The 27,820-nt window shown below is 43.1% G+C and overlaps 1 protein-coding gene across 1 annotated transcript in view; it reads right to left on the bottom strand.

Moving 5' to 3' along the window:
- The window catches only part of COL27A1 (collagen type XXVII alpha 1 chain), a 257,922-nt gene that overhangs the window by 7,245 nt on the left and 222,857 nt on the right, over positions 1-27,820 (bottom strand). The window contains 16 exon segments of the mRNA XM_043989157.1: positions 6,648-6,713; positions 8,959-8,985; positions 9,264-9,299; positions 10,068-10,085; positions 10,206-10,241; positions 10,467-10,520; positions 11,924-11,986; positions 13,154-13,207; positions 14,693-14,800; positions 19,757-19,864; positions 20,556-20,663; positions 20,753-20,806; positions 26,305-26,358; positions 26,739-26,792; positions 27,038-27,091; positions 27,404-27,460. Of these exon segments, the coding sequence (XP_043845092.1) occupies positions 6,648-6,713; positions 8,959-8,985; positions 9,264-9,299; positions 10,068-10,085; positions 10,206-10,241; positions 10,467-10,520; positions 11,924-11,986; positions 13,154-13,207; positions 14,693-14,800; positions 19,757-19,864; positions 20,556-20,663; positions 20,753-20,806; positions 26,305-26,358; positions 26,739-26,792; positions 27,038-27,091; positions 27,404-27,460 (951 nt within the window).

Here is a 27,820-nt window from a genome sequence, read left to right as displayed (position 1 = left end):
AACCATAGAAGAGGGGGTACTTTATGGAGCTAGACAAAATAATAACAAAATTCATTTGGAGCAACAAAAGGTCTAGGAACTCTAGGGAAATAATGAAAGAAAGTAAGTAATGAAGAGGGAATAACAGTACCAGACCTCAACTTATCCTATAAAGTCATAATCATCAAAACCATTTGGTCCTGGTTTTAAAAAAAGAAGAGCAGCTCAGCAGCAAAGACTAGAAAGGAAGAATCAGAAACAAGTGAACTCAATAATCCAGTGTTCAATAAACCCAAGGGTGTAAATTACTTAGTGAAGAACTATTTGACAAGAACAGCTAGGAAAACTGGAAAGCAGAAATTAGGTTTCATCCAGAGTCTTACATCATATACCACAACAAACTCAAAATAGATACATGACCTGAATATTAAAGGTCATAGCATTAAAAAAATATTAGCAGAGAATAAGACTAGCTATGGCTAAAGGGAGAGTTCTTCATCAAACGGGACAGAGGCAATCACAAAAGAGAAAATCAATAGTTTTGATTGTATGAGATGGAAAAAAGTTTTTGCACGAACTAAATCAATTCAGCGAGGATAAGAAAGAAAGCTGTCAATTTGGAAAACAAATCTTTGCATCTAGTATTTCTGGCAAGGCTCTGATAGCCTAGATATATTAGGAATTAACACACATAAATTAGACCAAAAGCCATTTCTCAATAGACAAATGATCAAAAGATATGAACAATGTCTTTGTTAATACTTACTCTGCCCAAGCCATGGGCCTTCAGGGGCTGACTGGGCTATGTAACAAGAATGATTTAAAGTACGGGTGTTGCACTTAGTCATGGAGACCTGGAATAAGGATTGGCTAAATTCATCAAAGCCTGCTTTTTAATGAGGCAGTGAGGTGCAGATAGAGTGCTGGGGCCTAGAGTCAGGAAAACCTGAGTTCAAATCTGGCCTCAGATACTTCCAAGCTGTGTGTCTCTGGGCAGGTTTGCCTTACTTTCTCTATCTGTAAAATGGGAATAATAATAGTACCTACCCTCCCAGTTTTGTTGTGAAAATCAAATGACATAATAGCAATGCCTAGCATGGTGCCTGGCACCTGGTAGATGTTATAGACATGTTAGCTGTTGTTGTTATTGTTGTTGTTATTATTATTAATGTCCCAAAAGTCTTGGTGCAATTTAAAGCTTTAACTGCTAAAGACTTTGGGGACAGCCTGTATAAACCAGTATCATGAAGGAGATATACCTCTGCAGATGTGATAGACTTACCGTAAAGACAAACAATTTTGAAAGATTTAAGAACTTTGACCAATACGATAACCATGATTTCAGAGAATCGGTGATGATGCCTGCAGCCCAACTCCTTCTAGAGAAGTAATGGACTCAATATGTGGATGAAAACACATTTTTTGGACATGGTCAATACAGGAATTTATTTTGTTTGACTGCATATTTGTTTTTTGTTTTTTGGCAGGGCAATGGGGGGTTAAGTGACTTGCCCAGGGTCACACAGCTAGTAATTGTCAAGTGTCTGAGGCCGGATTTGAACTCAGGTACTCCTGAATCCAGGGCCGGTGCTTATCTACTGTGCCACCTAGCCGCCCCCTTGACTGCATATTTGTTACAAAGATTTTATTCTTCAATAAGGATGGGGGGGGAAGTTGTAGGAGAAAAAAATAGATTTTTGTTAATTGAAATAAAATTTATTAAAAAAACACACCAGAGTTGGTAAATCCCCAACTCTGTTGCTTATCGCCATGTGGGCTATTGTTACAGAACTAGATACATCTCCCTGGTCAAGAATCTGGAGAGCTGCATTTATCAATGGATAATCTTGCTAAGCGTTTCTTTATATATTCTTGATAATTGTAATATAATAAAGGTGTTTGGAGTACAGGGGACACCTGGCTTAAAACAGTTCTTCAAAAACAGAATTATAAACTACTTTCAATCACATGAAAGTTTGCTCCAAATCACTAATAATAAGATAAAGACAAATCAAAACAGCTTTGAAGTTTCACTTCATACCCAGCAAACTGACAAAGATGCCAATTTAGCGTTAACGAGGCTACAGAAAAACTGGAACACTCATACTGTTGGTGGAGCTGTGAATTGGTCTAACCATTCTGGAAAGCAATTTAGAGGAGAGAAGAGGAGAGAAGAAGAAGGAGGAGGAGGAAGAGGAGGAGGAGGAGGAGGAGGAGGAGGAGAAGGAGAAGGAGAAGGAGAAGGAGAAGGAGAAGGAGAAGGAGAAGGAGAAGGAGAAGGAGGAGAAGGAGAAGGAGGAGGAGGAGGAGGAGAAGGAGAAGGAGAAGGAGAAGGAGAAGGAGAAGGAGAAGGAGAAGGAGAAGAAGAAGGAGGAGAAGAAGAAGAAGAAGAAGAAGAAGAAGAAGAAGAAGAAGAAGAAGAAGAAGAAGAAGAAGAAGAAGGGGAGGAGGGGGGAGGGGAGGGGAGGGAAGGAGAGGGGAGGAAGAGAAAGAGAGAAATACATTCACACTCATCCTAGAATCTTTTCGCTAGTTATATACCCCAAGGAGGTCACAGACAGAAGTAAAAGTTCCATATACTACAAACTCTTCATAGCAGTACTTTGTATCAATTAGGGAATGGCTGAACAAATGGTAGCACATGAATATATTGGAATATTACTGTGCCATAAGACATGACTACATAAAAAATTCAGAGAATCATAGGAAGACTTATGAATTAATGCTGAGTGATATAAGTAAAAGTGGGGAAACAATACTTACAATGACCATGACAATATAGATAACAACAAAAAAATGAAGCTGGAAGTTGTTTAATTGTGTTAACCAAACTTGGCACTGAGGAGGAGTTGAGAAAAAGCACCTCTCTTCCTTCTTTGCAGTAGTAGGGGGACTATTGCTATGGAATCTTGTATTTGCTGTCAGACACAGTGGAGGTGTCAGCTGGTTTTGCAACGCTACTTTTTTTCCCTTGCTTTTTGATTCTTGTTGTAGGGGAAGGCCTAGTGAAGAAGATACTGATGTATTCAAACCACAGGCTTAGGGCAGTTGACTTTGATTCTTGGCAAATTTTAAGAATACGTTATTAGAGGAGTCACCTAGAGTTTAGAAAGGGCAGAGTCGATCACTAAGTATCAACCTGGTTGTGGTAAGCACAGGTCACACGAGCTAACCTCATTGCCTTTTTCCTAGGGTAACTTTAGACTGGTGCTTCAAGGTGATGCCATAGATATAGTGCACCTGGATTTTAGCAAAGTATTTGACAAGGTCTCTTTTGCTAACCTGGTAGATAAGGTGGAACTATGTGGGCTAAATGACAGGACATTTAGGTAGAGAAGAGGAGAGAAAGACAAGATCCAAAGGATTAGTAGGACTGATGTCAATCTGGAAGGATATCTCTAGTGGAGTGTCCCATGGGTCTACTTGGGATAATGGACTGCTTAACATTTTTATCAATGATTTGGATGAAGGTATAAATGGAATCCTTATCAAATCTTCAGATGACTCAAAGCTGGAAAGGACAGCTAATATGCTGGCTGACAGATTCAGGATCCCTCCAAATCTCAACAGGCTAGAATGATTGGCTTTAAGAAGATAAAATTTAATATATATAAATGTAAAGTCCTACTTGGCTTAAAAATAAAATAAATTGAACAAGTACAGGATTAAGGACTTATGATGAGATACCAGTTTACTTGAAAAAGATCTGGGGGTTTCAGTGTAACCCAAGCACCATATGACTTAAGAGGCACCTGACAGTTATCTTCAAATACCTGAGGGGAGATTGTGTAGCAGAAGGCTCAGCCTCACCCACCTGGCCCCAGAAAACTGAACTAGAAGGAATGGCTGAGTTGCAGAAAAGCAGATTTCAGCTCCCTGTAAGGGAAAATTTCCTAATGACTAGATTCATCCACGAGTGAAATGGACTGCTACAGGAAGTAGTAAGCTCCTCTTCTCTGGAGGTCTCTAAGCAGAGGCTGAACATCTCTTTGTCAGAGAGGTTGCAGCAGGGATTCCTATTCAGTTTTGGAGTGGAGTCGGTTAAATGATGTCCAGGAGGCAGCTAGGTGGCGGAATAGTACACAAAGCTCCAGGACTGAAGTCAGAAAGACTCCTCTTTCTGAGTTCAAATCTGGCCTCAGACACTTATTAGCTATGTGACCCTGGGCAAGTCACTTAACCCTGTTTGCCTCAGTTTCTTCATCTGTAAAATATGCTAGAGAAGAAAAAGGCAAACTTTTCCAGTATCTTTGCCAAGAAAAGGAGTCAGAAAGAGTTAAACATGGCTGAAATGACTGAACAACAACAAATGAGATCCATGATCCCTTTCAACTCTGATTCTATGGTTCTTTCTCACAGGTCTAGGGTCTGACAAGGGCAATATACAGTGAGACAGTAACTTTCATCATGCTATATATCAAGCTGCTATTGCTTTTACTCAAGATGGGCACCTGTGTCTCCTCCCTCCAACCATTACTACAGAGACCCACCAGATATGGAGGCTAGGCAAAGTATTTAGGTAGGTGGTGCAGTGGATAGAGCCTTGTGCCTGGAGTTAGGGAGACCTGAGTTCAAATTTGGCCTCAGACACTTATTAGCTGTGTGACCCTGGGCAAGTCACTTAACCTCACTCTGCCTCAATTTCCTCAGCTGTGAAGTGTGAATAATAATCGCACCTAGCTCCTAGGATTGTTGTGAAGATCAGATGGAATATTTGTAAAAAGTGCTCGACACAGCGCCTATACGTCATAGACACTTAAGAAATGCTTGCTTCCTTCCTTCCTTCCTTCTGTGGGCCAAATCCTTTGTAAGCAATAATCTACACTGTTTTCTGACCTGACAGCATTTCACATTTTTCAAAGGGCTTTCAAACCCATGATCCATCTCATTTGAACTTTAAAAATCTTATGAGACAGATAGGGCAAAAAGTCCAATATCCCCATTATACAGATGAGGTAGCAAACCTAGGGAGGTGACTTGCCTGAAGTTAGCCAAATCCAATGCTTAAAAACGGTCTGTAACCAGATGGTGCCCAGCATTCCTCCTGCTAATGGCTTGGCCATACCAGCACTGTATGAACTGGAAATCGGATCATACTTTCCCAAGAAATAAGAGAACTAGCAACATTCTACTGCCTTCCTCCCCTCCAGGGGTCAGTAGACTCTGTGAGAGGTTGGCCAACCATAAGGCATAGAGCCTGAGAGGTTCAAGTAGATCTATTTTGGATTCCAAGTCACTCCATGCCCACCACTGCCAAATTCTGGTCCAGATTCTGAATTGACATTCAGCTTCAAGGAGTAGGGGGCAAAGGGGCCAGCATGATGTAGGAGAAAGAGCCTGGAGATCCTTGGCTTGTAAAAGGGGGTGGCAAGGGCTACAACCCCAAATTAAGAGACCCCCCCAAAGAATGTGAAGGAAGGAGCAGAGGCACAAGTGCATGATAGATCCCAATGCCCCAGAATGTTAGAGCTGGCTGGAGCCTTAAAGCTCTTCTGGTGTAGCATTTCCCAAAGTCATTGGTCACAGAATATACTGAGGTTGGAATTATACTGATGGAATCCATAAAGGAGGGGCATGGCATATCCTTGGGATAAAAGACACAATTTTAGAGTTTAGGTATATGTATGTGCATATACATATGTATATGTATGTACATGTGGTATATTCATGAATGTACATATATGTGTGTATATATGTATGTGTGTGTATATATATATATATGAACTGATTTCCCATTTCCCCCAAATTATTGCAAATACAAATATTTTGATATATGATTTTTGTTTTGTTTTGTTTTTTGGTTGGGCAATGAGGGTTAAGTGACTTGCCCAAGGTCACACAGCTAGTAAGTGTCAAGTGTCTGAGGCCAGATTTGAACTCAGGTCCTCCTGACTCCAGGGTTGGTGCTCTATCCACTGTGCCACCTAGTTGCCCCCTAATATATGATGTTATATTTAATACTTTAGAGCAAAAAAATTCCCAATTTTTGAAACTCTAGTCACCTTGAAGAGAACATGAGGATTCCATAAAACAATTTGAGAAATAGCAATGTAACCTTTTGAAAGAGAGGGAAACTGAGGCCCTGAAAGGGAAAGTAATTTGTCTAAGGTCATACAGAGATGAAGTGGCAGATGTAGGACTAAAATCCAAGTCTCCTAACTTCTAAGATAATGAACTTTATACTATACATGTTGCCCACTTGTCATGCTCCCCCATAGGGACAGCTAGGTGGTGAAGTAGATAGAGTGACAGGCCTGTAGTCAGGAAGACTCATCTTCCCGAGTTCAAATCTGGCTTCAGACACTTACTAGCTGTGTGACCCTGAGCAAGTCACCTAACCCTGTTTGCCCCAGTTTCCTCTTCTGTCAAATGAGCTGGAGAAGGAAATGGTAAACCCCTCCAGTATCTTTGTTGAGAAAATCCCAAATGGGGCCACAAAGAATCAGACATGACTGAAAATGACTGAACAATAATGTTGCCTCACTTTCTCTCCCTAGCATGCTCGTCACAACCTATGGAGGGAAGCCAGGATCATTTCTCCTGGAGAAGGGATGGTTGGAGGGTCATAAGGCAGAATGGACCAACAGGCTCCTGAAGACCCTGGGTTTTGGAATCTAAGTACAGAGAACAGGCAGCTGAGAACCCAGCATGATCCATGTCAAACCTACCTCTGTCCTAAGTGCACTGTTGGAGTCCATCCACGTCTGAAAAGCTGTGCCGAGGTCATCTTTCTGCTGAGGAAGAGTGAGAGAGGGACTCAGCTCCAAGCCCATCAGAGCCAGAGAGCCTGGAATAGTCCCAGCACAGCTTCCCATGCCATCTCCCCTTTTCTTTGCCACACATCACGAGGAAGAAGGTCCCTAATCCCAAATCTCTTTTTTGTCAGCTCTTAAAACATTTTTGGTCTCTGGAAAATGCTTTTAGGTCATAAGTTTTGTTAATTGCTCAGGATAGTGAGGCAAAGGGGTCCACAGTGGCTTCTAAATGAGCCTCATTTTTCTTGGGATCAAAGCAAGCTAATTAACGTAAATTAAATGAAATTATTTAAAGCACTTTGCAAACCTTAAAGAATTTTATGTGAGTTGGGAGAATTAAATGTGAGTTTATATTGTTTTTGTTTTTGTTATTATTATTATTATTATTATTATTATTGTAAAATTCTTGTCATCTTGTACAATAGAGATTGGGTAGAAATAGTTCTGGGACAAGTTACTACCCTACTATTCTTTTATATTTAATGTTCTGTGGGCTATCACACAAGGGGATAAAATAGCTGCTCTCTGTAAATAATAATCATAAAAATCCTCATGGAAATAATAACATAGTTAGCATTTAGCTAGTACTTTGAGGTTTGCAAAGAACTTTATATATGTTATACTGATCCTTACAACAACCCTATTATCATCTCCATTTTACAGTTGAGGAAACTGAGGCAGACTGAAGCTAAATGACTTGCCCAAGGTCACACAGCTAGTAAATCTCTGAGGCCAGATTTGAATTCAGTCTCCCTGACTGTGAGTACAGCACTTGTACCCATTGGTTTTTGTTTTTGTTTTTTGGGGCGGGGCAATGAGGGTTAAGTGACTTGCCCAAGGTTACACAGCTAGTAAGTGTCAAGTGTCTTAGTCTGGATTTGAACTCAGATCCTACTGAATCCAGGGCTAGTGCTTTATCCACTGCACCACCTAGCTGCCCCATTTGTACCCACTCTATTAGGTTGTGAACTTATCTTGTTTGCAAGATAACTCACTGAAAGCATCCTTTAAATAACTTGAGTGGTACAGATGATGACAGAGACATAGTCGCCCCATCCTCTTCCCACATGACTTTAATTTGATTGTTAACCATTAGTATGTCCTTCTCATCTTTTTCAATGGTGTTCAGAGAGAAATTGTCCTGAGACGACATCATCATTGCTATAATGACTAGCTAGCTAGGTGGTACAGTAGATGAGAGCTTTGGGCCTGGAATCAGGAAGACTTGAGTTTAGGTTCAAAGCCTCAGATGCTTACTAGCTGTGTGACTCTGGAAAAATCAGTGACCTAATATCTGCCTCAGTTTCCCCAACAGCCAAACGGGAACAATAATAGCATAGAATTGTTGTGAGAATCAAAGGTTATATTTGTAAAGTACTTAACACAGTGTCTGGCACATAGTGGCTACTTAAGAAATGTTTATTCCCTCCCTCCCTCCCTCATTAAGAGATTCCTGAGGCCACTGTTCTCAAGTGGTTAGAACAGCACACCCTGACTGGTAATAATACTGATAATGTGCTTTCCTTCATAAAGCATGGTAAGGCTTCCAATGCACATCACATACAGTCTCATTTGACAATCACAACAGCTCTCTACTATGGGAAGAAACTGAGGTTTCTAGCGAGGTAACATTCAAGCCCAAGTCATTACAAGTGCAGTCTCCTTCCACAATACCACCAGAGTCTAAGTCTGGGGAGGGGAAGTAGGGATTCTTTGGCTGAAAAGAGGAAAGGTAATCAGGGATGGTGTATCAGGAGCTGTGCTCATCAATCTGTAGGAGCCTCTCTAGTCACTTGGTAAGGCTTCCTGGTTTCTTTTTTTTTTTTAGTGAGGCAATTGGGGTTAAGTGACTTGCCCAGGGTCACACAGCTAGTAAGTGTTAAGTGTCTGAGGCCGGATTTGAACTCAAGTACTCCTGACTCCAGGGCCGGTGCTCTATCCACTATGCCACCTAGCTGCCCCCTTCCTGGTTTCTTAAAAAGGGGAACCCTTAACCATCAGGCTAATGGGATCACAGGATTTGGAGCCAGAAAGGACTTTATAGTTAACTACATTCATTTTACAGGTGGAGAAACTGATGCCCAAGAATCTTGCCCAAGAGTCACCTAGGTGGTAAATAACAGAATTGGGAGTCAAACTGAGATCTTCAGACCTTTAATTTAGTTCTCTTTCCACTATACCAAACTCCCTCCAAGTAAGATTAGAAAAAAAAATCCCAACTTACAAATGAGATGGGGATCCCAGGAGGGCCCTGAAAAAGAAAGAGTGTTACCCATGACTTCCTGTGCTACATCCATGCTGGCTCCCCCTTTCCACAGTGGAAGGAGAGTGGAAATGGGGACAATGGAGAGTAGCCAGTAGGACCCATATGGATATAATGATAGGGAAAGATAGGAAGAAGGAGCTTGATTAGACTTAAAGAAAGCCCCTATTTTTCCTGGATCTGATCCCAGGACAAGGGGCTCATAGCTGTCCCATTCTCTTCTTCCTCCCAACTTAGGGCCCACTGGGAAGTGCTGTTGTACCTACCGGTGGACCAGGATGTCCTCGGGGGCCAGGAGGACCCTAGAGAGAGATGAGTGTGGAATCAGCTGGTCTTTGTCATCAAAAGCAAAGCTTTGGCCCCTCCTAACCCTCTTCCCTCTTTCCCCACTGGCCACCCTGAGCCGAGCCCCCCTGCCCCCCTACCCCTGTCTAGTCCTGGGTGGGGATCGAATTCAGACCAAAGTAGGTCACAGGGTCAGAGATTTGGAGCTGAAAGTCACCTTAGAGGTCATGAAGCCTTGGATCTCTCACTGTACAAAGAAATAAGACCCAGGGAATTTAAGTGACTTGCCCCATCATACAGATAATAAAAGTATAAGGCATAATTCCTGACACCACTGACTCCTGAGTAAAGAAATCCCAGGGCTTCCTGACTCCAATTTCAACACTCCATCCACCATGCCATACTGCCCCAAGGTCCTGTACGTGTGTATGTCTACTACAGGTCAGCCCAGTCTTGGGCTATCTCTGGTCTAACCTGGGATAAGGATGGAATTCTGACTAAAATGTTAAAGGTGGATTAAAAGGTGGAGGGAATTGGGAAGTGGTTTCTATAAGGCAGCCTGGCTCTGGGCTATCTTTGGCCTTACTAGTCCTGTTGGGGGCAAAATTGGATTTGGAGATGCCTCGAGGGGTGAATCTGGCATGTGATGGCTGGGTGGATTTAATATATTCCAGTATCCTTAACACATCTCCTGGTCCATCTGTATGTCCCCATTCCTCTGGTTTTGACCATGTGCCACCACGATTTCTTCCCATTCCCTTCTCTACTACTTATTCCCCACTCACCCTGGGGCCTTGCAGTCCCTGAAAAGAGAAAAAAACAGAAGGAGTTAGTTAAAGAGGAAGAGCCCAAGCACTTAGGCTGCTCCTCTGTTCCCAGGCCCTGGAACCTCCCCATCACCAGCTCTTCCCCAGGGCACTTACCAAATCTCCTCGGCTTCCTTTGTTCCCTTTCGGACCCTGTGGACAAACAATACAGCAAGACTGAAACCCAGGCATTTGCAGTGCCTCTGGGCCTGACCTGTGATGCCTTGTTTCACGTATGGGCAAGCTGAGGCTTAAGGAGCAGAGGGGGGATTCATTCTGGTCACAAAGGAGGTCTGAGATCCATTAGTCCCACCTCCTCTTCCTGTGCCTTAGCAGTCTGACCATTGACTTCGTAGGAAGCAAAATGAAAACACGTACCGGAATTCCAGATGGGCCTAGGATCCCCAAGGGTCCCATGACACCTTCTTTTCCCTGGAGGTGGAAAAGAGACATGGAACTGTGGAATCAAAGGGCCTAGAAGAGGAATTTGGCCTACATCTCTGAGGCTTATTTGGGAAACAGTGGGAGTGGGGGAAAGGGGGAAAGATGGAGACTGGAAGGGAGAGGGAGATGGGAAGACAAGAGACAGTCCATGACTGAAGATGAGTTTTGATAATAAAAATAATTCACATTTCTATAATGCTCAAAGGGTAATAGAGTGTTTTCCCCACAACAAGACTATGAAGTAGGCAGTAAAGATATTATTATAGTCATTCTCTAGCTGAAGACATTTATGTTCATAGAGGCTGACTTGCCCAAGGTCACAGAACTAGTTGGTGGCAGAGTTAGGACTTGAAGCAGGGGTGCGCTGGAGCTAGCTTGTATCACTTTGAGACAGCTGAATATTAAATTTTCAATGTGAGCATTTATGCCTTAGAATTTGGCAAACACAATAAATCAAAGCTTGATTTATTGAGTGATTGATCTATCTACTTATCTAGCCATCAATTTTTATTTCTAGACTTAAAGCAATGGAGAAAATGTTAGTAATGCAGATTAAACTTAAAGTGTGTCATGTGGATTTGATTTGATTTTTTCCTGGAGAGCTGGTCGTTAAACATTTACCAGCACACCCCTAAATCGAACCCATGATCCTGACTTTAAAGACCCATGTCTTTTCCACTATACCAAAGATGAATCTGAGGCATGGGAAACCAGAATGGAATAAAGTCAGAAAACAAGCATGTATTGGGGCCAACACCATTGTAGGCATCTTGAGGATAGAGTAGTAAGCAGTATGCAGAAAACTTGGACCTTGCCCTCACAGAGGTTACAAGCTTGTTAGTGGGACAAGTAGAACACAAAACAGGACAGGAGCCTGTAGATAATGAAGCGCTAAGTTTCAAGGTGGGTTAAAGCCCCCCAGAGAAGGCTTCAGGGAAGTCATAGGCAGAGCAGACCACCACTGCTATTGTAGGAGGACAGAGAAAGGCAGAACCTGGGTGGGAAAAGCTTCACAGAGGAGTTGGGACTTACACTAGCTTACAAAGAATGGGCTAGATTAGCACGGGAGGGGAGAGGGGAAAGGAAGGGCATTCCATATGCAGTGAAAGACTTTGTGCCAAAACAATGGATCAGGAAGGAAGATGAATAGGAAGAAGAGTGAAGGGGAGGGAGCAAAGAGGAAGCAGACCATGGCAGCCTGAGAAGTATCAAGAAAAATTGTCATCACACTGTGTCTGGCTATTAGTGAGAAATCAGCTTGGCAGGTAACAGAGGATGCTTTGCTCAAGGGCAATGGAGGCCCAGGGGCAAACACACCAGTGTTGGGCTGCCTGGTGGGCCCTAGAATTCTTGAGGCAGGGGAGGGAAGATTCCTTGGGGGAGAAACTCACCATCAAACCTGGTGGCCCCCGGGGACCCTGGATTCCTTTAAAACCAACATCTCCTGGAGGCCCCTGTAGGGAACAAAGAGAGGAAACATTTCAGCCCTATGAGCCAGAGCCCATGTGATGGGGACAACTACCCAATTTTGTATATGGAAGGATTAGGGAAAACACAGGACCTATTCAGAGAGCCAATTTGATTTGGAGAAATCCTCCCTATTTCTCTGTTCAATAGTTGGAAGAGGAAAAGGTGCTGTTCCAGGGATAGTAATAATGAGGATAATATTGGATATATGAGGATATATGATAACATCTATATAGTGCTTTAAGATTTACACTGTCTATTCATCCTTCCATCCATCCATCCATCCATCCATCCATCCATCCATCCATCCATCCATCCATCCATCCATCCATTCATCCATTCATCCATTCATCCATCCATCTATCATTAGATCCTCACAAATATCCTGTGAGGTAGCTGGCATTATCTTTATAAATGAGGAAACAGTGGCTCTGAGAGGTTGAGCCTTGATTAGGGCCTTAGAGCTAGCAAGTGTCTAAGGTGCAATTCAAATCCAGTCTTTCCCAACTCCAATCCACCACTCCTTCCATGCCACTCTAGTATGGAGGGTTTCAAAGCTAGGAGGGAGTTGTATCAATGAATTGACCTGCCAGGGCCTGAGGAGTCTCCCCACCTTGGCCAAAGCTTCAGATTTCCCAGGGGCACATGGATAGAACTCTAGCACCACAGAACAGATCTATGGACTTAGAATCGAAGAATGGAAGGAGACCTTGGAGAGAATTTAGACCAGAGATTCTAACTTGGGTTCCATGAACTTGGTTTTTCTTTTAAAAAAATATTTTGATAAATGTGTTTCAATTGGTTTCCTCCACAATCCTATGCATTTTATTTTATGCATTTAAGTGATCCATAGGCCTCAATAGATTGCCAAAAAGTTCCATGACACAAAAATGGTTAAGAATCCCTAACCTAATACAAATCTCTCATTTTACAGATTGGGGAATCAGTGGTTCAGAGAAATCAAGTGACCTGTCCAAGTTAACAACTAATAAATTTGCCAAATAAGATGAGTGAGGGACTAGGTCCTAGGGGTCAGCAGAGGTGAGAGGGATCCTTGGGAGCTGGGTCTTGAGACTCCCACTAAGGATAGATAGTAGCACAACTGGAACAGACGAAGGGGCTGAAAGGACCATGAGGCCTGGGGAATGTCATACCTTGGGGCCAAAGAGGCCAGCAATCCCAGGGAAGCCCATTTCTCCAAAGTCACCCTGCCAAGAAAGTAAAATTAAAACAAACCAAAAATAATATGTGGGGTGTGTGTGTGTGTGTGTGTGTGTGTGCATATAAAAAAGAGAAAAGGACAGTGAGAAACAGAAAAAGAGGCAGAGAGATAGAGGAGAGAGAGAGAGAGAGAGAGAGAGAGAGAGAGAGAGAGAGAGAGAGAGAGAGAGAGAGAGAGAGAGAGAGAGAGAGAAAGTGAGCAAGAGCAAGAGCTAGTGATCACTCATGGGACCAGTGCCCTGTTCTAGGGTCAGGTGGAATTAAAACCTTTAAAAGCAACAACATCACACACTAACTGGAAAAAAGCCCAAGTTACTAGACATTCCCCCATTTCCCAGCTAGATAAACTGAGGCTACAATGAGCCAGAGCCATGAGACTAGCCTATGTCAGAGCCAAGAAAGGACTCAGGAGTTCCTGGCCTCTAGTCAGACCACTGGCTCCCTCTCTTAGATGACAGCCTACTCACTTTCCATAGTTTGTGGTTCCCTCCTGGGGAGGGGGAGGAGGAAAGAAGAGAAAGAGGGTTGTCAGTGATCTCCACCCCAGTAAGATCTTTGCATAGCCTGTGATCAGTGGCAGCCCCCAGGACTACTAGCCAGCAGCCACAAATTGGCACTTGGAGCCTTGCCCCTCTTCCTAGAAAAATGCCTTCGCAGTTCTAAATACCAGATACCAGGGACTCTCCAATCAGCATCCTATTACCAAAGCCAGATTAATAAGTACATTTGTAGCATGAAACATAGGATTCAGTGATCCGGGCGGGGGGGGGGGAGGGAGGGGGGAGGGGGGAAGGAGAGAGGAGAGAGGAGAGGGAGAGAGAGAGAGATTGAGAAAGTCGTGGAAAATGAAGTAAGGGTGATGGTGATGCCCAACCTTCCAGGAAATATTGGTTCTTTTCTCTGTCCATTACTATACTCCAATGCAGGGGTTCTGGGAGCAGCTGGACCTCAGCAGCCTGGTTAAATCAAACCCACATCCTCTTTCTACTTACTCTCAAGTACCCTCTTTCCTAAAAACTAACATCTCCATAGCACTTTTTATAATCCTTTCAAAGCCCTTTCACATCCATCCTCTCGTCTGAAGCTCACAGTGTCTCTGTGAAGCACAGATGAGCGGATATCGTGATACTCATTTCATAGTTGGGGAGAATAAGGGCCCATGTCACAACTGGCATGTGGCGGGTCTGGGATTAGAACTCAGGTCACTCAGCTCCGGATCTAACGTTTCTTCCCTTGCTGACAATAGCAGTTTGAAAAATCCCGACTTGTTTTCTGTTTCTTCCCCTAACCCTTGCTCCTCTTCCACCAGGACAGGGCAGTACGTCTTCTCCAAAGCAACCTTGATTAACCTGGGTCAGGCTGACTTTCCAAGGCCCAGCTATGCTCTCTCCCAGAGGGTAAAGGATGAGAGGAATAGGGTCTTACATTAAATCAGTGAGGGAATGTGTAGGAGTCATTCCACGGTCACTCACCGGCTGGCCTTTGGATCCCAGCTCCCCTTGGCTCCCAGGGAGCCCCATTCCGCCCTCTGTCCCTCGCTTGCCGGTAGGGCCCAGCTGTCCAGGCAACCCACTTTCACCCTTAAAGAAATACACACATGTTAAAAGGCAGCCTAGTGCAGGAAGATATAGGTAGCCCAAGGGACCAAACATGTTCTCATCTTGTCCAATGAACACTTTCTGGTATTCTTTGTCACCAGAAGTGCCCTTGTTGTTGTTTGTCCTTCATTCTCCAAGAGGACCATGACATTGGGGTGATGTCATGAGTTGCACTGAACTGGATTTCAGTGAGGGAGGGCTGTGCAAGTTCACCAACTAACTTCACTCTCTCCTCCAGAGCCGTCTGGGTCCAGTGGCAAGATACACATCAGGTTAACTGGAGATGGCCCCGAATGTTTAAGGCAGTTGACGTTGAGACTTGCCCAGGGTCACATAGCTAGTAAATGTTTGAAGTGAGATTTGAACTTGAGTCCTCCCAATGTCAGGGTCAGTGTCCTATTCACCACGCCACCTACCTGCCCAAAAGTGCCCTTACCCAGAGGGGAAGTATCAGCAACCTTATGTCCATGTGGCTCAAAAGATCATAGGATTTCATAAATGATATTTTCCACAATTACATGTAAAGACAATTTTTACCATTCTTTTTTAATAATATTTTTGAGTTCCAAAATTTTCTCCCTCCCTCCTGTCCCTCCTCTCTAAGACAGTAAGCAATGTGATATAGGTTATAGATATGTAATCACGTGGAACATTTCCATATTAGTCAAGATCATAGGATTCAATATGGGTAGGGATTTTTAAAACAGAGAACGTCAGAACTGAAAGGAGCCTTAGAAGCTAGAATGACAGAACTAGACATATTAGAGACCATGGGATCCAATCTCCTCATTTTACAGATGGGGATACTGAGGTAAAGAGATGCTGTCCTTCACCTAAGCCGATCCAGGCAGGGCTCCTTCCCCTTCAGGGAACATCAGCCCTACCAGATAGGGGAGGGATGGGCCAGCAGGGATTAGGGATAAGGCTAAGGGACATAAGAATAAAAATTCCCCAGCCTGGTCTTTAAGACCTTACACAGTCCTGCTCTAATCTGCATTTCTAGCCATGTCTCCCAGTATTCATTTGTCAAGGCTATGACTCCAGTAAGATTCATCCCTGTTAATATCTCTCCCTGTTTCCCATTCATCTACCCCGCCTATCCCCTTGTACATTTCTACCACCACCTCATCTTTGCTCATGCCATCTCCTTACTGGCAATACTCGACCTTTTTTCTTTCTACATATCTGAACCCTATCCATCCTCCTGGTCCCAGCTCAGGTCCCACCGCTTCTGAGAAGCATCCCTTGACCTTGCTGCCACTCATTTGAAGCCTGGTACAGACATTTCTTTGGTTATTATATTGTTATTTGTGTTTTTGTATAGGTTCTGTCTCCCAAACTGGACTACTCATTCCAGAAGGGCAGGAAGAGTGTCTTCATGTTCTCCTTCCCTACCAAGGACCGTGAAGCAGAGTTGAGGCTCAGTAAATGTTATTTATTTATTTTTAATGGGCAGTAGTGTGGCGTGTCAGAAAGAACATGGGAACCAATTCAGGACACTCAAGTTCTGATTCTGTACTAGCTGGATGACCTTAGTTTTCACCTCTATAAAGTAAAGGTAGAAGAGTGGAAGGGTAGATTTGAAAATATACTATAAAACAGAATTTATTAAAACTATAGGAGACTAGATTAAAAGAAAATCTGAAACAGAGATCAGTGGGATAGAATAGAAAATTCAGAATAAGAACAAAACATACAAGACCTACACAGCACCTGGGCATAGCTGATAAAGAGCTAGCCTTGGGAGTCAGGAAGAGTTCAAGTCCTGGCTCTGACATATACCAGCTGTGTGACCCTGGGCAGGTCACTTAATTTCTCAGCATCTTAGGTAGCACTTTAGGACTCTAAACTGCATAAAGGCACAGAATTGAATTGTTAGAGGAAGGACCTCACCAGGAGATGCAATATACACTGGTCAAGTCTAGTGAAATCAATAATTTAATCAATCAATCCATCAGCATTTATTATGTGCTTACTATGTACCAGGCATTCTGCTACTACTGGAGAAAAAAAAGATAAAAACATGATCCCTGCCCTCAGGAACTGATGGGGGAGACAATAAACAAATATGTGATAAAACGTAAATGGGAGGCCTTGGGAGGGAAGGCAGTAGGAGCAGGAAGGGAGGGAGAAGAGACAAGGAAATGAGGAAGGCTTACAGAAGGATATATATACACATACACATATATGTACACAATACACATATATGTATATGTATGTATAGTATGTGTGTAACATGTGTGTGTCTATATGTATGTATATATAAAAACAAATATTTCATTGTATATAGTACATATATATAAATAATGAGATATAGATGAGATATTATATATCGTAAACAATGAGATATAAATGAGATGTCATATATGAGATATATTATAATATTTTTTTAATAATAAACATTTTTATTTATAGTTTTGGGTTCCTTTTTTTTTTTTTTGCGTGGAGCAATGGGGGTCAAGTGACTTGCCCAGGGTCACACAGCTAGCAAGTGTCAAGTGTTTGAGGTCATATTTGAACTCAGGTCCTCCTGAATCCAGGGCTGGTGCTTTATCCACTGCGCCATCTAGCTGCCCCCTGATATATTATAATATACCATATATCCTAATATATGATATATGATGTCTCATGTATATCTCATTATTTATATATGTACTATATGCAAAAATGTGATATATTATGTATAAATATGATATATTATAACATATCAGATTACACCATTATTATATCACACATCTCATTGTTTATATATACTATATGCAGTGAAATATTATATATAGATTATATCATATATACACATATACATATCCCATATAAAATGATATATCATATATGGTATATATATATAACATGCTGATATATCATGCATATCATATAACACACATACTAATGAGATAGTATGTGTAAAGCACTTAACCCAATTCCTGGCAGAAAGGATGGACTTAATAAACACTACTTTCCTTCCTTCTTTCCTATAGATAATACTATATTTAAAGATTAAAGATATGAAAAGATTACAATACATTGGGATCAAAAAGATTCCTCATTAAAACTTATTGGGGAAATAGGATAGCAATATGGTAAAAAAAAAATTAGTTTAGATTCACACTTCATGTTGCCCCTCAATACATTCAAACTAGATGGTGAATCTAAATATATCAACTGTAATATTTCAGTAGGGACAGTGATTTCATCCTTGTGGATACTCCTCTCACCAATGCAGATTCAAACTTATCTATGAATTAGACCGTCTTGGATGGGGTGTGCTGGTTGAAGAAGTTCCTTGCCTGGTGCCCAACCCTCTGGAATGAGCTCCCTGAGCTTTTCCAGGACGATCCCTGGCCACAACCACACAATCAATCACTCTTCCAGCCCAAGGGAAGCACCAAGTCTTTCCAGCTCAGTGTGTTCTGCCAGAATTTGTGCTCTGCTGGCACAGTCTTGAAGAGCTTGGGGTTGTTCCCATGGCTCATCAGAAGAGAGCTTTAGGAGAGGGCTTTTATAAAAAAATTAAAAATTGGAAGAAAAAAGAAAACCATATTGATCTCACTTCTGAAGAAGAGGGGAAAAGGAAAGAGTGGAGAGAAATTATTCATTTAACAAATGGAAGGTACGATTGAAGACAAAATAGACGAGTTTTGTGCAACAAATAGTGATGTATCCAAAATAAAATAAAATAAAAGGAAACAGGCTAGGGAAAAAGATTTACAGTAAATATTTCTGATAGAAATCTGACATCTAGAGTCTATAAGAAATGGATACAAATTTAGATGAGTAATAGTCTTACCCTAATGGCTCTCCCATCTCTTTGCCTCCAAACCTGTCATTCCCCAATGTCACCCCTTCCTCACCTCCACCTATTATAATCCTCATCTTCTTTCAAGGCTCAACTTCAATGACATCTCTTCCATGAAGCCTTTCTGGAACTTCCTTCCTAGTTGTTAGTGTTCTTTCTCCCTCCTCAAATTATCTTATATTTAATAAAAAAGTATTAAAATTATATTTAAAATATTTATAATTTTTTAAAATTAAATTTGTAGGCTCTTCATAAATGTTTGTTGAATTATTGGATTGACTATTCCGAGGATATGAACAGACAGTTCTTGAAGGAGGAAATTGTTAATAGTAATTTGAAAAACAGTTCGAAGTCCCTAATAAACAGAAATAGGCACATCATGGATTGGCTTATCCTAAAAACCCTTCTAGTTCTTACCATTCTATGAATCTATGAATTTCAGCTCCTCCACTTATTACTCGTGAGACCATGAGTATGTCACTTTATTTCTCTGGCCTTTATTTTCCTCACATGTAAAATGATAGCTTAGATCAGATGATCTCTTCAGTTCCTTCCAATTCTAAATCATAAAGTCTATGAAACTGAATACCTAGTCTATAGGAAGAGTTCCAATGGAAGATACACACTTGTCTATATTTAATCAGCAGGGGGCAGCAATGTTCAACTCAACACTGAAGTGAGTATTTGAAGAGGCCAGGTAGATTGGAATTTTTCTATCTCGAATCCTATGTGATTTATAGTGTTGTTGTTGTTTGAACCTAATCTGGGATATTTTAGGAGGTTGGAGACAAGAATTCTGAAGAAAGACTAGAAATCCATATAGTATCCTGGAATAGTGAAAAGAATCCTGGATTTGAAAATCAAAGGACTTGGGTTCAAATTCTGCCTTTGTCATTTATTAGCTGTGTGACCATGGACAAGCCAGATATCTAGTCTCTCTGGGCTTCAATTTCTTCATATTTAAAATAAGGGAGTCGAATTACATGCCCTCTTCAAGTCTTTTCCAGATCTACATCTGTGACCTATGATTCTGGGTCACCATCAGATACCTTCCCCAAGGTATAACTCTAAGAAAGAATTCCTAGATGTGCCACACAACATTATCCTGCCTAAGACAGGAGGTAGAATGGAAACATACTCACCTTGAATCCTGGGGGTCCCTGAGCTCCAGGCAAACCAGCTACACCTGGATTTCCTCTCCTGCCTGCTGGGCCAATGGGTCCGACTTCTCCATCATCTCCCTGTTCCCCCTAAATGGCATGAGACAGAGTTGGGTTAGTTCCTAAAGGCACATGTGTCCAGGGAACTATGGAAGCATGGGGGTCTGGAAACACTGCATGGACTTGAGCTGTGAAATGAGGAATGGATGTCATACCCAAGAAGAAACTGCCAGTCTGGGAGGTATTAGAATAGGTAGCTGAAAGAGGTTGTGGAATTGAGGTGGGGTGGGGTGTGTTGGGAGTGTGTGTGTGTGTGTGTGTGTGTGTGTGTGTGTGTGTGTGTGTGTGAGGGGGGGAGAGAATGAATGAATGAATGAATGAATGAATGAATGAATGAATGAATGAGTGTGGAGACTTTAACTGAATTTAAACCCTATTCCTTATGAGTAGGGGTTATTTTATTCTCTGTATGTATATCCCATAACAGTGGCTGGCACATAGTAGGTGATTAATAGATGCATGTTGGCCAGCTGAATAGAACTCACTTTGATTCCATTCAACTCAAGCCAGCATTCTCTTCTCTAAGGTCCCTCCCAGCTCTCACATTCTCTGGTCTCGGGCTCCTTCAATCATTGACATTCTATGTTTTAAGGTTCATTCAGCCTTTGGCATTTTAGATTCTAGGGTTTCTCCCAGCTCTTTGCTTCTATTTCTCAGGTCTTCTCCCCAGGTGGATAAGGTGGAGATAACCCACACTTAAAGTCCTAGCCACTCTGCTTACCTGCTGTCCAGCTCGGCCATCCTTCCCGGGAACTCCATCCTGACCAGGGGGTCCTTCTTGGCCTTGTCTTCCCACCACACCTCGAGGCCCTGGCTGTCCCACCAGACCCTGGAGACCCAAAGAGACTAGGTGAGTTAGGGAAAGATCCCAGGTTGGGGGAGGCACCAAAATGAGAGGGATGCCCTCAGGTCACTCACCTGCATTCCTCGGCTGCCAGCTTCTCCACGCTTTCCTTGTTTCCCTTTCTGACCCTGAAAAGCCAAGAAAATTAGTTCAGACCTGAGCCACGGGGCTGCCTGGGGAAGGAGCCCCAAAAGAGGATCAGCCTCCCCTTGTGCTCAGGATGTAAGCAGATCGAAAATGGCAGCTAGGTAGAGCAGCAGATAGAGTCCTGGGCCTGGAGTCGGGAAGACCTGAGTTCAAATCCTACTTCAGATGTTTACTAGCTGTGTGACCCTGGGCAAGTCACTCAACCTTGATTGCCTCAGTTTCCTCATCTGTAAAATGAGCTGGAAAAGGAAATGGGAAACTACTCTATTATCTTTGTCCAAAAAATGGGGTCACAAAGAGTCAGACACGATTGAAATCACTGAACAAGAAAAAGAACAACAACAACAACGCTGCAAAGGTTTTGAGGATGGGCTCAGGGACAGGCTGTATATCCACCTGTCATATGAGAACCAGTCTTGCTCTGGGTGATGACTTTTTCAGCCATATCTTCCCCTGACAGCTATCTCCTAAGTCACAGAGGGGCTGTGATCTGTGTTGGTACAGGGATTACCCCTACCTAAGAAACCATATTTCCTTGAAGTATGGATGTATTTGTTATCAATGATTGTATATGTCTCCTTGTTCCATTGACCATGAAATGCCTTTACACTGCCCATGGCAGAAACACTAGTGAGACCCAGAGTGAGATCTAGGGAAACCTTCTGACTCTGCCATTAATCCTTACCATCATAGGATCTGGAGCAGGAAGGAACCACAAAGGCCACTGGGTCCAGCCTCCTCAATCTTACAGACAAGGGAACTGAGGCTCAGAGCAGGTAAGGGATTTGTTCAAGGTCTTTCAGGTAGTTAGCAACAACGCTGGGATTCGATCTCATGGCCTATGACCGCAAGCATTCTTTCTGCTGCATACATGGTGCGTGGATTAGATAAAATCAATAATCCTACCCTGAGCCTCTGTGTTGCTTCTGATAAAATGAGGATAAATAACGGTCACCATCCCTGTCTCCTAAGGGTCGTTTATGGCTCACAGGATTGTAGATGAGAGATTGTCTCACATAATCCCTTCATTTTATTAAGGCAGTCCCATGGCAGAGTGGATAGAGCCCTGGGCTTGGGAGTCCAGAAGACCCGAGTTCCAATTCTGCGTTCAAATAAGCTAACCTATCTGAAGCACTTTGTTGACCTTAAAGTATGATGTAATTGCTAACTATTATTGTTATTATTATCATCAATAACAGTAACATGAGATCTTGGATGGGACAGTGCTCTAAAAAGCAGAAAGTCAGTACAAATTAAGGCAGCTGACTCAACATGGGCTCAGAAGACTCAGAGGAAGGAATTTCAGCGATTATTTAGTCCAACCCCTTTATTTTACTAATGAGGAAACTGAGGCCCATAGAAGGGAGGCAACTTGTCCAAGAGCACGTAGGTCAAGTCTAAGAACAGGGATTTGAACTGACTTACTTTAAGCCCAGTCCTCTTTCTACAACTCTTCTTCTGTCTCCCAGAATAATCTCACATTCTTATAGCATTTAACAAGGGCTGAAGTACTTGTCTCACAACAATTCAATCACAAAGAACCCTGTGCCTTGGCCAGTCCCACCTTTATACTCCCAAGAACCATGTGGCTCACTTGGACGGTGGGATCTTCTTCTTGCTATTGGCCTATACCTGAGGGACCAAAGCTTGCCTTACAGATTCCATAAGCAGAAAGAGCCCCAAAGCCACAGATAGAAATTCCACCTGTAGGATACAGAGTGGGTTGGGAGATCCCAACAAACATGGAGGACCTGAGAGCCCCCTGGGACCCTCTGGGACAGGAAATTCCCAGCAGCACCTCCTCTATGCCTAGGCACCTGGTACACAGTAGGTGCTTAATAAATGATTAATTTTGGCAGCAACTGGAATAATTTGGGGAGGGCCAGAGAGAGGAGCTTCATGACCAGGAGATGGCATCAGAGAAAGGCTTTTGGGCTGAGCCCAATTCCTCAAGAGCAAGGGACCACAGCTGTGGATTTCAAGGGAGAAAGTGGCAAGATCCAAAGTCAGTTGAGAGAAAGGGAGGATGGTCTAGGGAATGGTCCAGCACCCTGGGAGCCACAGAGGGTCCCCTAGCGTCAGATGTGTCTTCAGGCACCATCTTCTGCCTGAGGCTTTTTTTGATTCCCCTCAGTTGCCAGCACCCTCCTTCCCAGACTCCTCGGTCTTTAGCTCTTTCATGTACTTGTGTTTGCAATATATATGCATTTGGTCAATTTATATGTGTGTGTGTGTGTGTGTGTGTGTGTGTATGTATGTATATGTATATATATATATAAGTATATGTATACATATACATATACATACAGAATACACATCTATCCATCCATCCATCCATCCATCCATCCACACATATATGTATGCACTTGTTCTCACCTTCATTAGAATGCACGCTTCTAGCAAGGATATATTGTTGCATTCTTTGTCCTGCTACGCCCCACCCCCACCCCCACCCCGGCTTCAGCATCTCACACTGTGTGCCAGGCACACAGTGGACCTTCAGAAATACTTGACTGATTAACTGATGGATTCTTCCCATTTTCATCATCTCCAGGTCTTCTCCTCTTTCTTTCCCCATTTCGATTCGTATTCCTCTTTATCTTTCCTTCTCTTTCTCTACTTGCCTCATTCCCCCTTTTACTTCACCTCCTCCCTTTTCTTCTCCCTGTCTTCTTTTTCCCTGCTTTCACTCAGGCCTGTGAAGGTGAACCAACAGTTCTGCTGTGCTGTCCAGGAGCTCCTAATGACTGAAGAGCTAGCTGAGGCTCAGCTGTATGGTCTGATTAAGACAGGTGAGGAGTCTGGCTGATGCTCATCATCTCTCTCCCCAGATCCAGGAAATCCAGAGAAGGTGATATAGGGTGAGCAGGCAGCAAAGAGCACTGGCCTGGGAGTCAGGAGACCTAATCTAGTCCCAGCTCTGCTCCTAGCTTTGTGTGTGATTCTGAGCAAGTCCTTTTTCCCTGGGCTTAAGCTTCATCATTTGCCAAATAAGGGGATTTGGACTAATTGATATCTACACACACTTGTTCAGTCCTTCAGTCATGCCTGTCTCTTTGTGACCCCATGGCCATAGCATACCAGCCCCTTCTATCTTCTACTATCTCTCGAAATCTGTCCAAGCTCAGATTCATTGCTTCCATCTCAGCCTCTGACATCCTCTTGTCCTTTTTTGCCTTCAATTTTTCCCAGTATCAGGGTCTTTTCTAATGGGTTCTGTCTTCTCATTATATGGCCAAAGTATTTCAACTTCAGCTTCAGTATTTGATCTTCCAGTGAATGGTCTGAATTAATTTCTTTAAGTGTTGACTGGTTTGATCTCCTTGCTGTCCAATAGACTCTCAAAAGTCTTCTCCAGCATCACAATTTGAAAAGCGTCAATTCTGCAGCACTCAACTTTCCTTATGGTCCAACTCTTACAGCCATACACTGCTATTGGAGAGACCATACCTATGTTGGCAAGATGATGTCTCTGCTTTTTAGTATGCTGTCCAGATTTGGCATTGCTTCCTTTCAAGGAGCAAGCGTCTTTTAATTTCATGGTTACAGCCACCATCTGCAGTGATCTTTGAGTCCAAGAAGATAAAATGACACTGCTTCCATTTCTCCTCCCTCTGTTTGCCAGGAAGTGATGGGACCAGTTGCCAAGATCTTTTTTAATTGATGTTAAGCTTCAAGTCAGCTTTTATACTCTTGTCTTTCACCCTCATCAAGAGGCTTCTTAATTCTTCACTTTCTGCCATCAGAGCAGTATCATCTGCATATCTGGGATTGTTGATATTTCTCCCAGCAACCTTAATTCCAGCTTTTGATTCATCCAGCCTGGCATTTCCCATGATGTCCTCTGCATATAAGTTAAATAAACAAGGTGACGATATATAGCCTTGTCATAGTCCTTTTTAAATCTTAAACCAACCAATTGTTCCACGTTCCATTATAACTATTGCTTTTTGACCCATATACAAGTTTTCTCAGGAGATAAGCAAGATGATCTGGTACTCCCATCTCTTTGAGGACTTGCCACATTTTGTTGTGATCCAAAGGCAAAGGCTTTAGTGTAGTTAATGAAGCAGAAGTAGATACTTTTCTGGAACTCCCTTGCTTTCTCCATAATCCAGTGAATGTTGGCAATTGCCAACAATTGTCTGCTTCTTTGAAAAGTAGCTGGCTCTGGGGGCAGCTAGGTGGTGCAGAGAAAAAGGCACTGACCCTGGATTCAGGAGGACCTGAGGTCAAATCTGACCTCAGACACTTACTAGCTGTGTGACCCTGGGCAAGTCACTTAACCCTCATTGCCCCACGCAAAAAAAAAAAATAGTAGCTGGCTCTTTTGGTAATTCTCAGTTCACATATTGCTGAAGCCTAGCTTGCGGAATATTAGGCATACCCTTGCTGGCCTGTGGAATGAATGCAATTGTTGGGTAATTTGAACATTCCTTGGCATTGCCCTTCTTTAGTGTTGGGATGTAAACTGATCTTTTCCAAACCAGTGACCACTGTTGAGTTTTCCAAATTTGCTGGTATATTGAGTGCAACACTTTAACAGCATCATCTTTTAGGATTTTAAATAACTCAGCTACAATTCCATCACTTTCACTAGCCCTGTTCTTCACAATAGTTCCTAAGGCCCACTTGACTTCATTCTCCAGGATGTCTGGCTCTAGATCAGTAACGACACCATCTCACTTAGTAGTTATCAGTGATGTTAGATCTTTCTTATACAGTAGTTCTGTGTATTCTTGCCACCTCTTCTTAATCTCTTCTACTTCTGTTAAGCCTCTACCATTTTTGTCTTTGATCATGCCCATTTTTGCATGAATTGTTCCCTTGATTTCTCTAATTCTCTTTTTTGTTTTTGTTTTTGTTTTTAGTGAGGCAATTGGGGTTAAGTGACTTGCCCAGGGTCACACAGCTAGTAAGTGTTAAGTGTCTGAGGCTGGATTTGAACTCAGGTACTCCTGAATCCAGGGCCAGCACTTTAACCACTGCGCCATCTAGCTGCCCCCTCTCTAATTCTCTTAAAGAGATCTCTTGCCTTTTCCATTCATTGTTTTCTTCTATTTCTTTGCATGGCTCATTTAAGAAAACCTTATTATCTCTCCTTGCTATTTTCTGGAATTCTGCATTCAGTTGTGCATATTTTTCCCTTTCTCCTTTTCCTTTCCTTCTTTCCTCACCTAATTGTAGATCCTCATCAGACACCCACTTTGCTTTCTTGTTGCTACCCACAGTAGTTTCCTTCTCTACTATATGTTCTAGGATTCCACGTTCTGAGATTCTCTAAAGGGATAATATTCTATATTCTAATGATCCTCTACCTTGGCTATTTTATCTTTCTAAGGTCCCTTCTAATTCCAAGCTAACATTCTAGGTTCTAGAATTCTAGGATCCAAGGGCCCTCTAACATTTTATGATTCATCTTGTTTTAGGATCAGGGTAAGGGGTGACACTGGCCTTGGGGAAAGATAGGAAGACTCACCTCTTCACCCTTTGATCCTTTGGGTCCTGGTCGTCCCCGGGGTCCAGGATGTCCCTGGAAACCAAGACAAAACAAAGAAAATTTGATCTGGAATTTTTTCCTCAGAGGGTTGCAGAGGGGAATAGTTCTGTGGTAGGGCAGATGGTCAGAGAACTCCCTGAAGTCCCTGTCCAGGGAGTAGGCTAGGGCAGGGGGCCATCTGTGGAGATCACTGGAAAGCAATGGTGTGCATGCCTTGGGTGGTATCATCCCCTGTCCCTCCCTTGCCAGGTCCCAATGCCGAAAGTCCATGAGTCTAGAATTCTAGAATGCCGTCTCTAAAGCTTTGAAGAGGAGAAGCTATGGAGAGGTTGCTTCAAGACATAAAGGGTCTTGAACATTTGAATGCACGGGTGTGACTTGAGAGAAGAAAGCAGGCGGAGCGCTTCGCTTACCGGTAAGCCTTGCTGGCCGGCTTTTCCTCTGCTTCCTTCAAGACCCTCTTGGCCCTGAAATGCAGGTGTGCAGAGGAGAATGGGTATACTGGGTTCTCTTTTGTCCTGACTGGCACAGGTTGGCTTTTTGGCCAGCCCTGTTGGGCTATTTCCCCTTTGATGTGCTCCCCATCCCATGTTTTGCTGCTGACTAGTGGGTAGGGGAGACAGTCTTTGGCTAGAGAGGAGGCGCCTTTCCAGCCTTCTCCCCCCACCCAAATCATGGCCTTTGCACAAGGTCTGGCACCACTGATACTTACCCGGTATCCAGGATCTCCAGGCTCCCCTCGGTCTCCACGATCACCCACTGGACCCTGAAGGTCACAAGCAACAGACATTGAATGGTCACTGTTGATTAGGGGATGACTGAACTTAGCAAAGGGTAGGCAGGCAGGTCTGGATCCATGGCTACCCCCAACCTCAAGTACAACAACTTTCCCTGTCCTTCCATGGGCACCGTGGCCACAGTTGCACTTGCTGTAACTTCCGTGGAAAAAGGAGTAAAAATCTGGCCAGTGGGGTCAGGTCTTATTCAGTCTAAGACAGCTAACTCTCCCGCCTCTACCACATCTGCCCTGGGGAAGTTGATTCCAGGGGAGATGGGGAAAGGGAGTGGAGGGACTTACCTGATCTCCAGGAGGCCCCGGAGGGCCCTCAGTTTTCCCATCATCACCTTGTTCTCCCTGTGGACAAAGAGCCAGGCATTAGGAAGTACTTCTCACAGAGCCATCAGGAAGCCATGGGCTTTGCCATCTGAAAACTGGCTGCACGGAAGACACCTGGGGCCCCAAAGATGGGTACAGCTCTGTGGGGGAGGGAACCATGCCTGGAGGCAGGCCTCCACATAGGGGTCCCTGTGGTATGGGAACAGGTCTCTCCTGCTGCTCTGGGGAGACAAAGGGAGCCCAAGCAGATAAAGGATAATAGGGAAAAGTAGGGTAATCAAATCTGGAGGGTCTCAAAGTCACCCTGAACATAGTAGACACTTCAACTAGAAAAGCCAGAATCTATGAACAGCTCAAAAGATCAAGCTGTGTCATCTG

This window comes from Dromiciops gliroides, chromosome 2, assembly GCF_019393635.1.
Source record: "Dromiciops gliroides isolate mDroGli1 chromosome 2, mDroGli1.pri, whole genome shotgun sequence".
NCBI lineage: Eukaryota > Metazoa > Chordata > Mammalia > Microbiotheria > Microbiotheriidae > Dromiciops > Dromiciops gliroides.
This window is presented reverse-complemented; position numbering and strand designations above follow the sequence as displayed.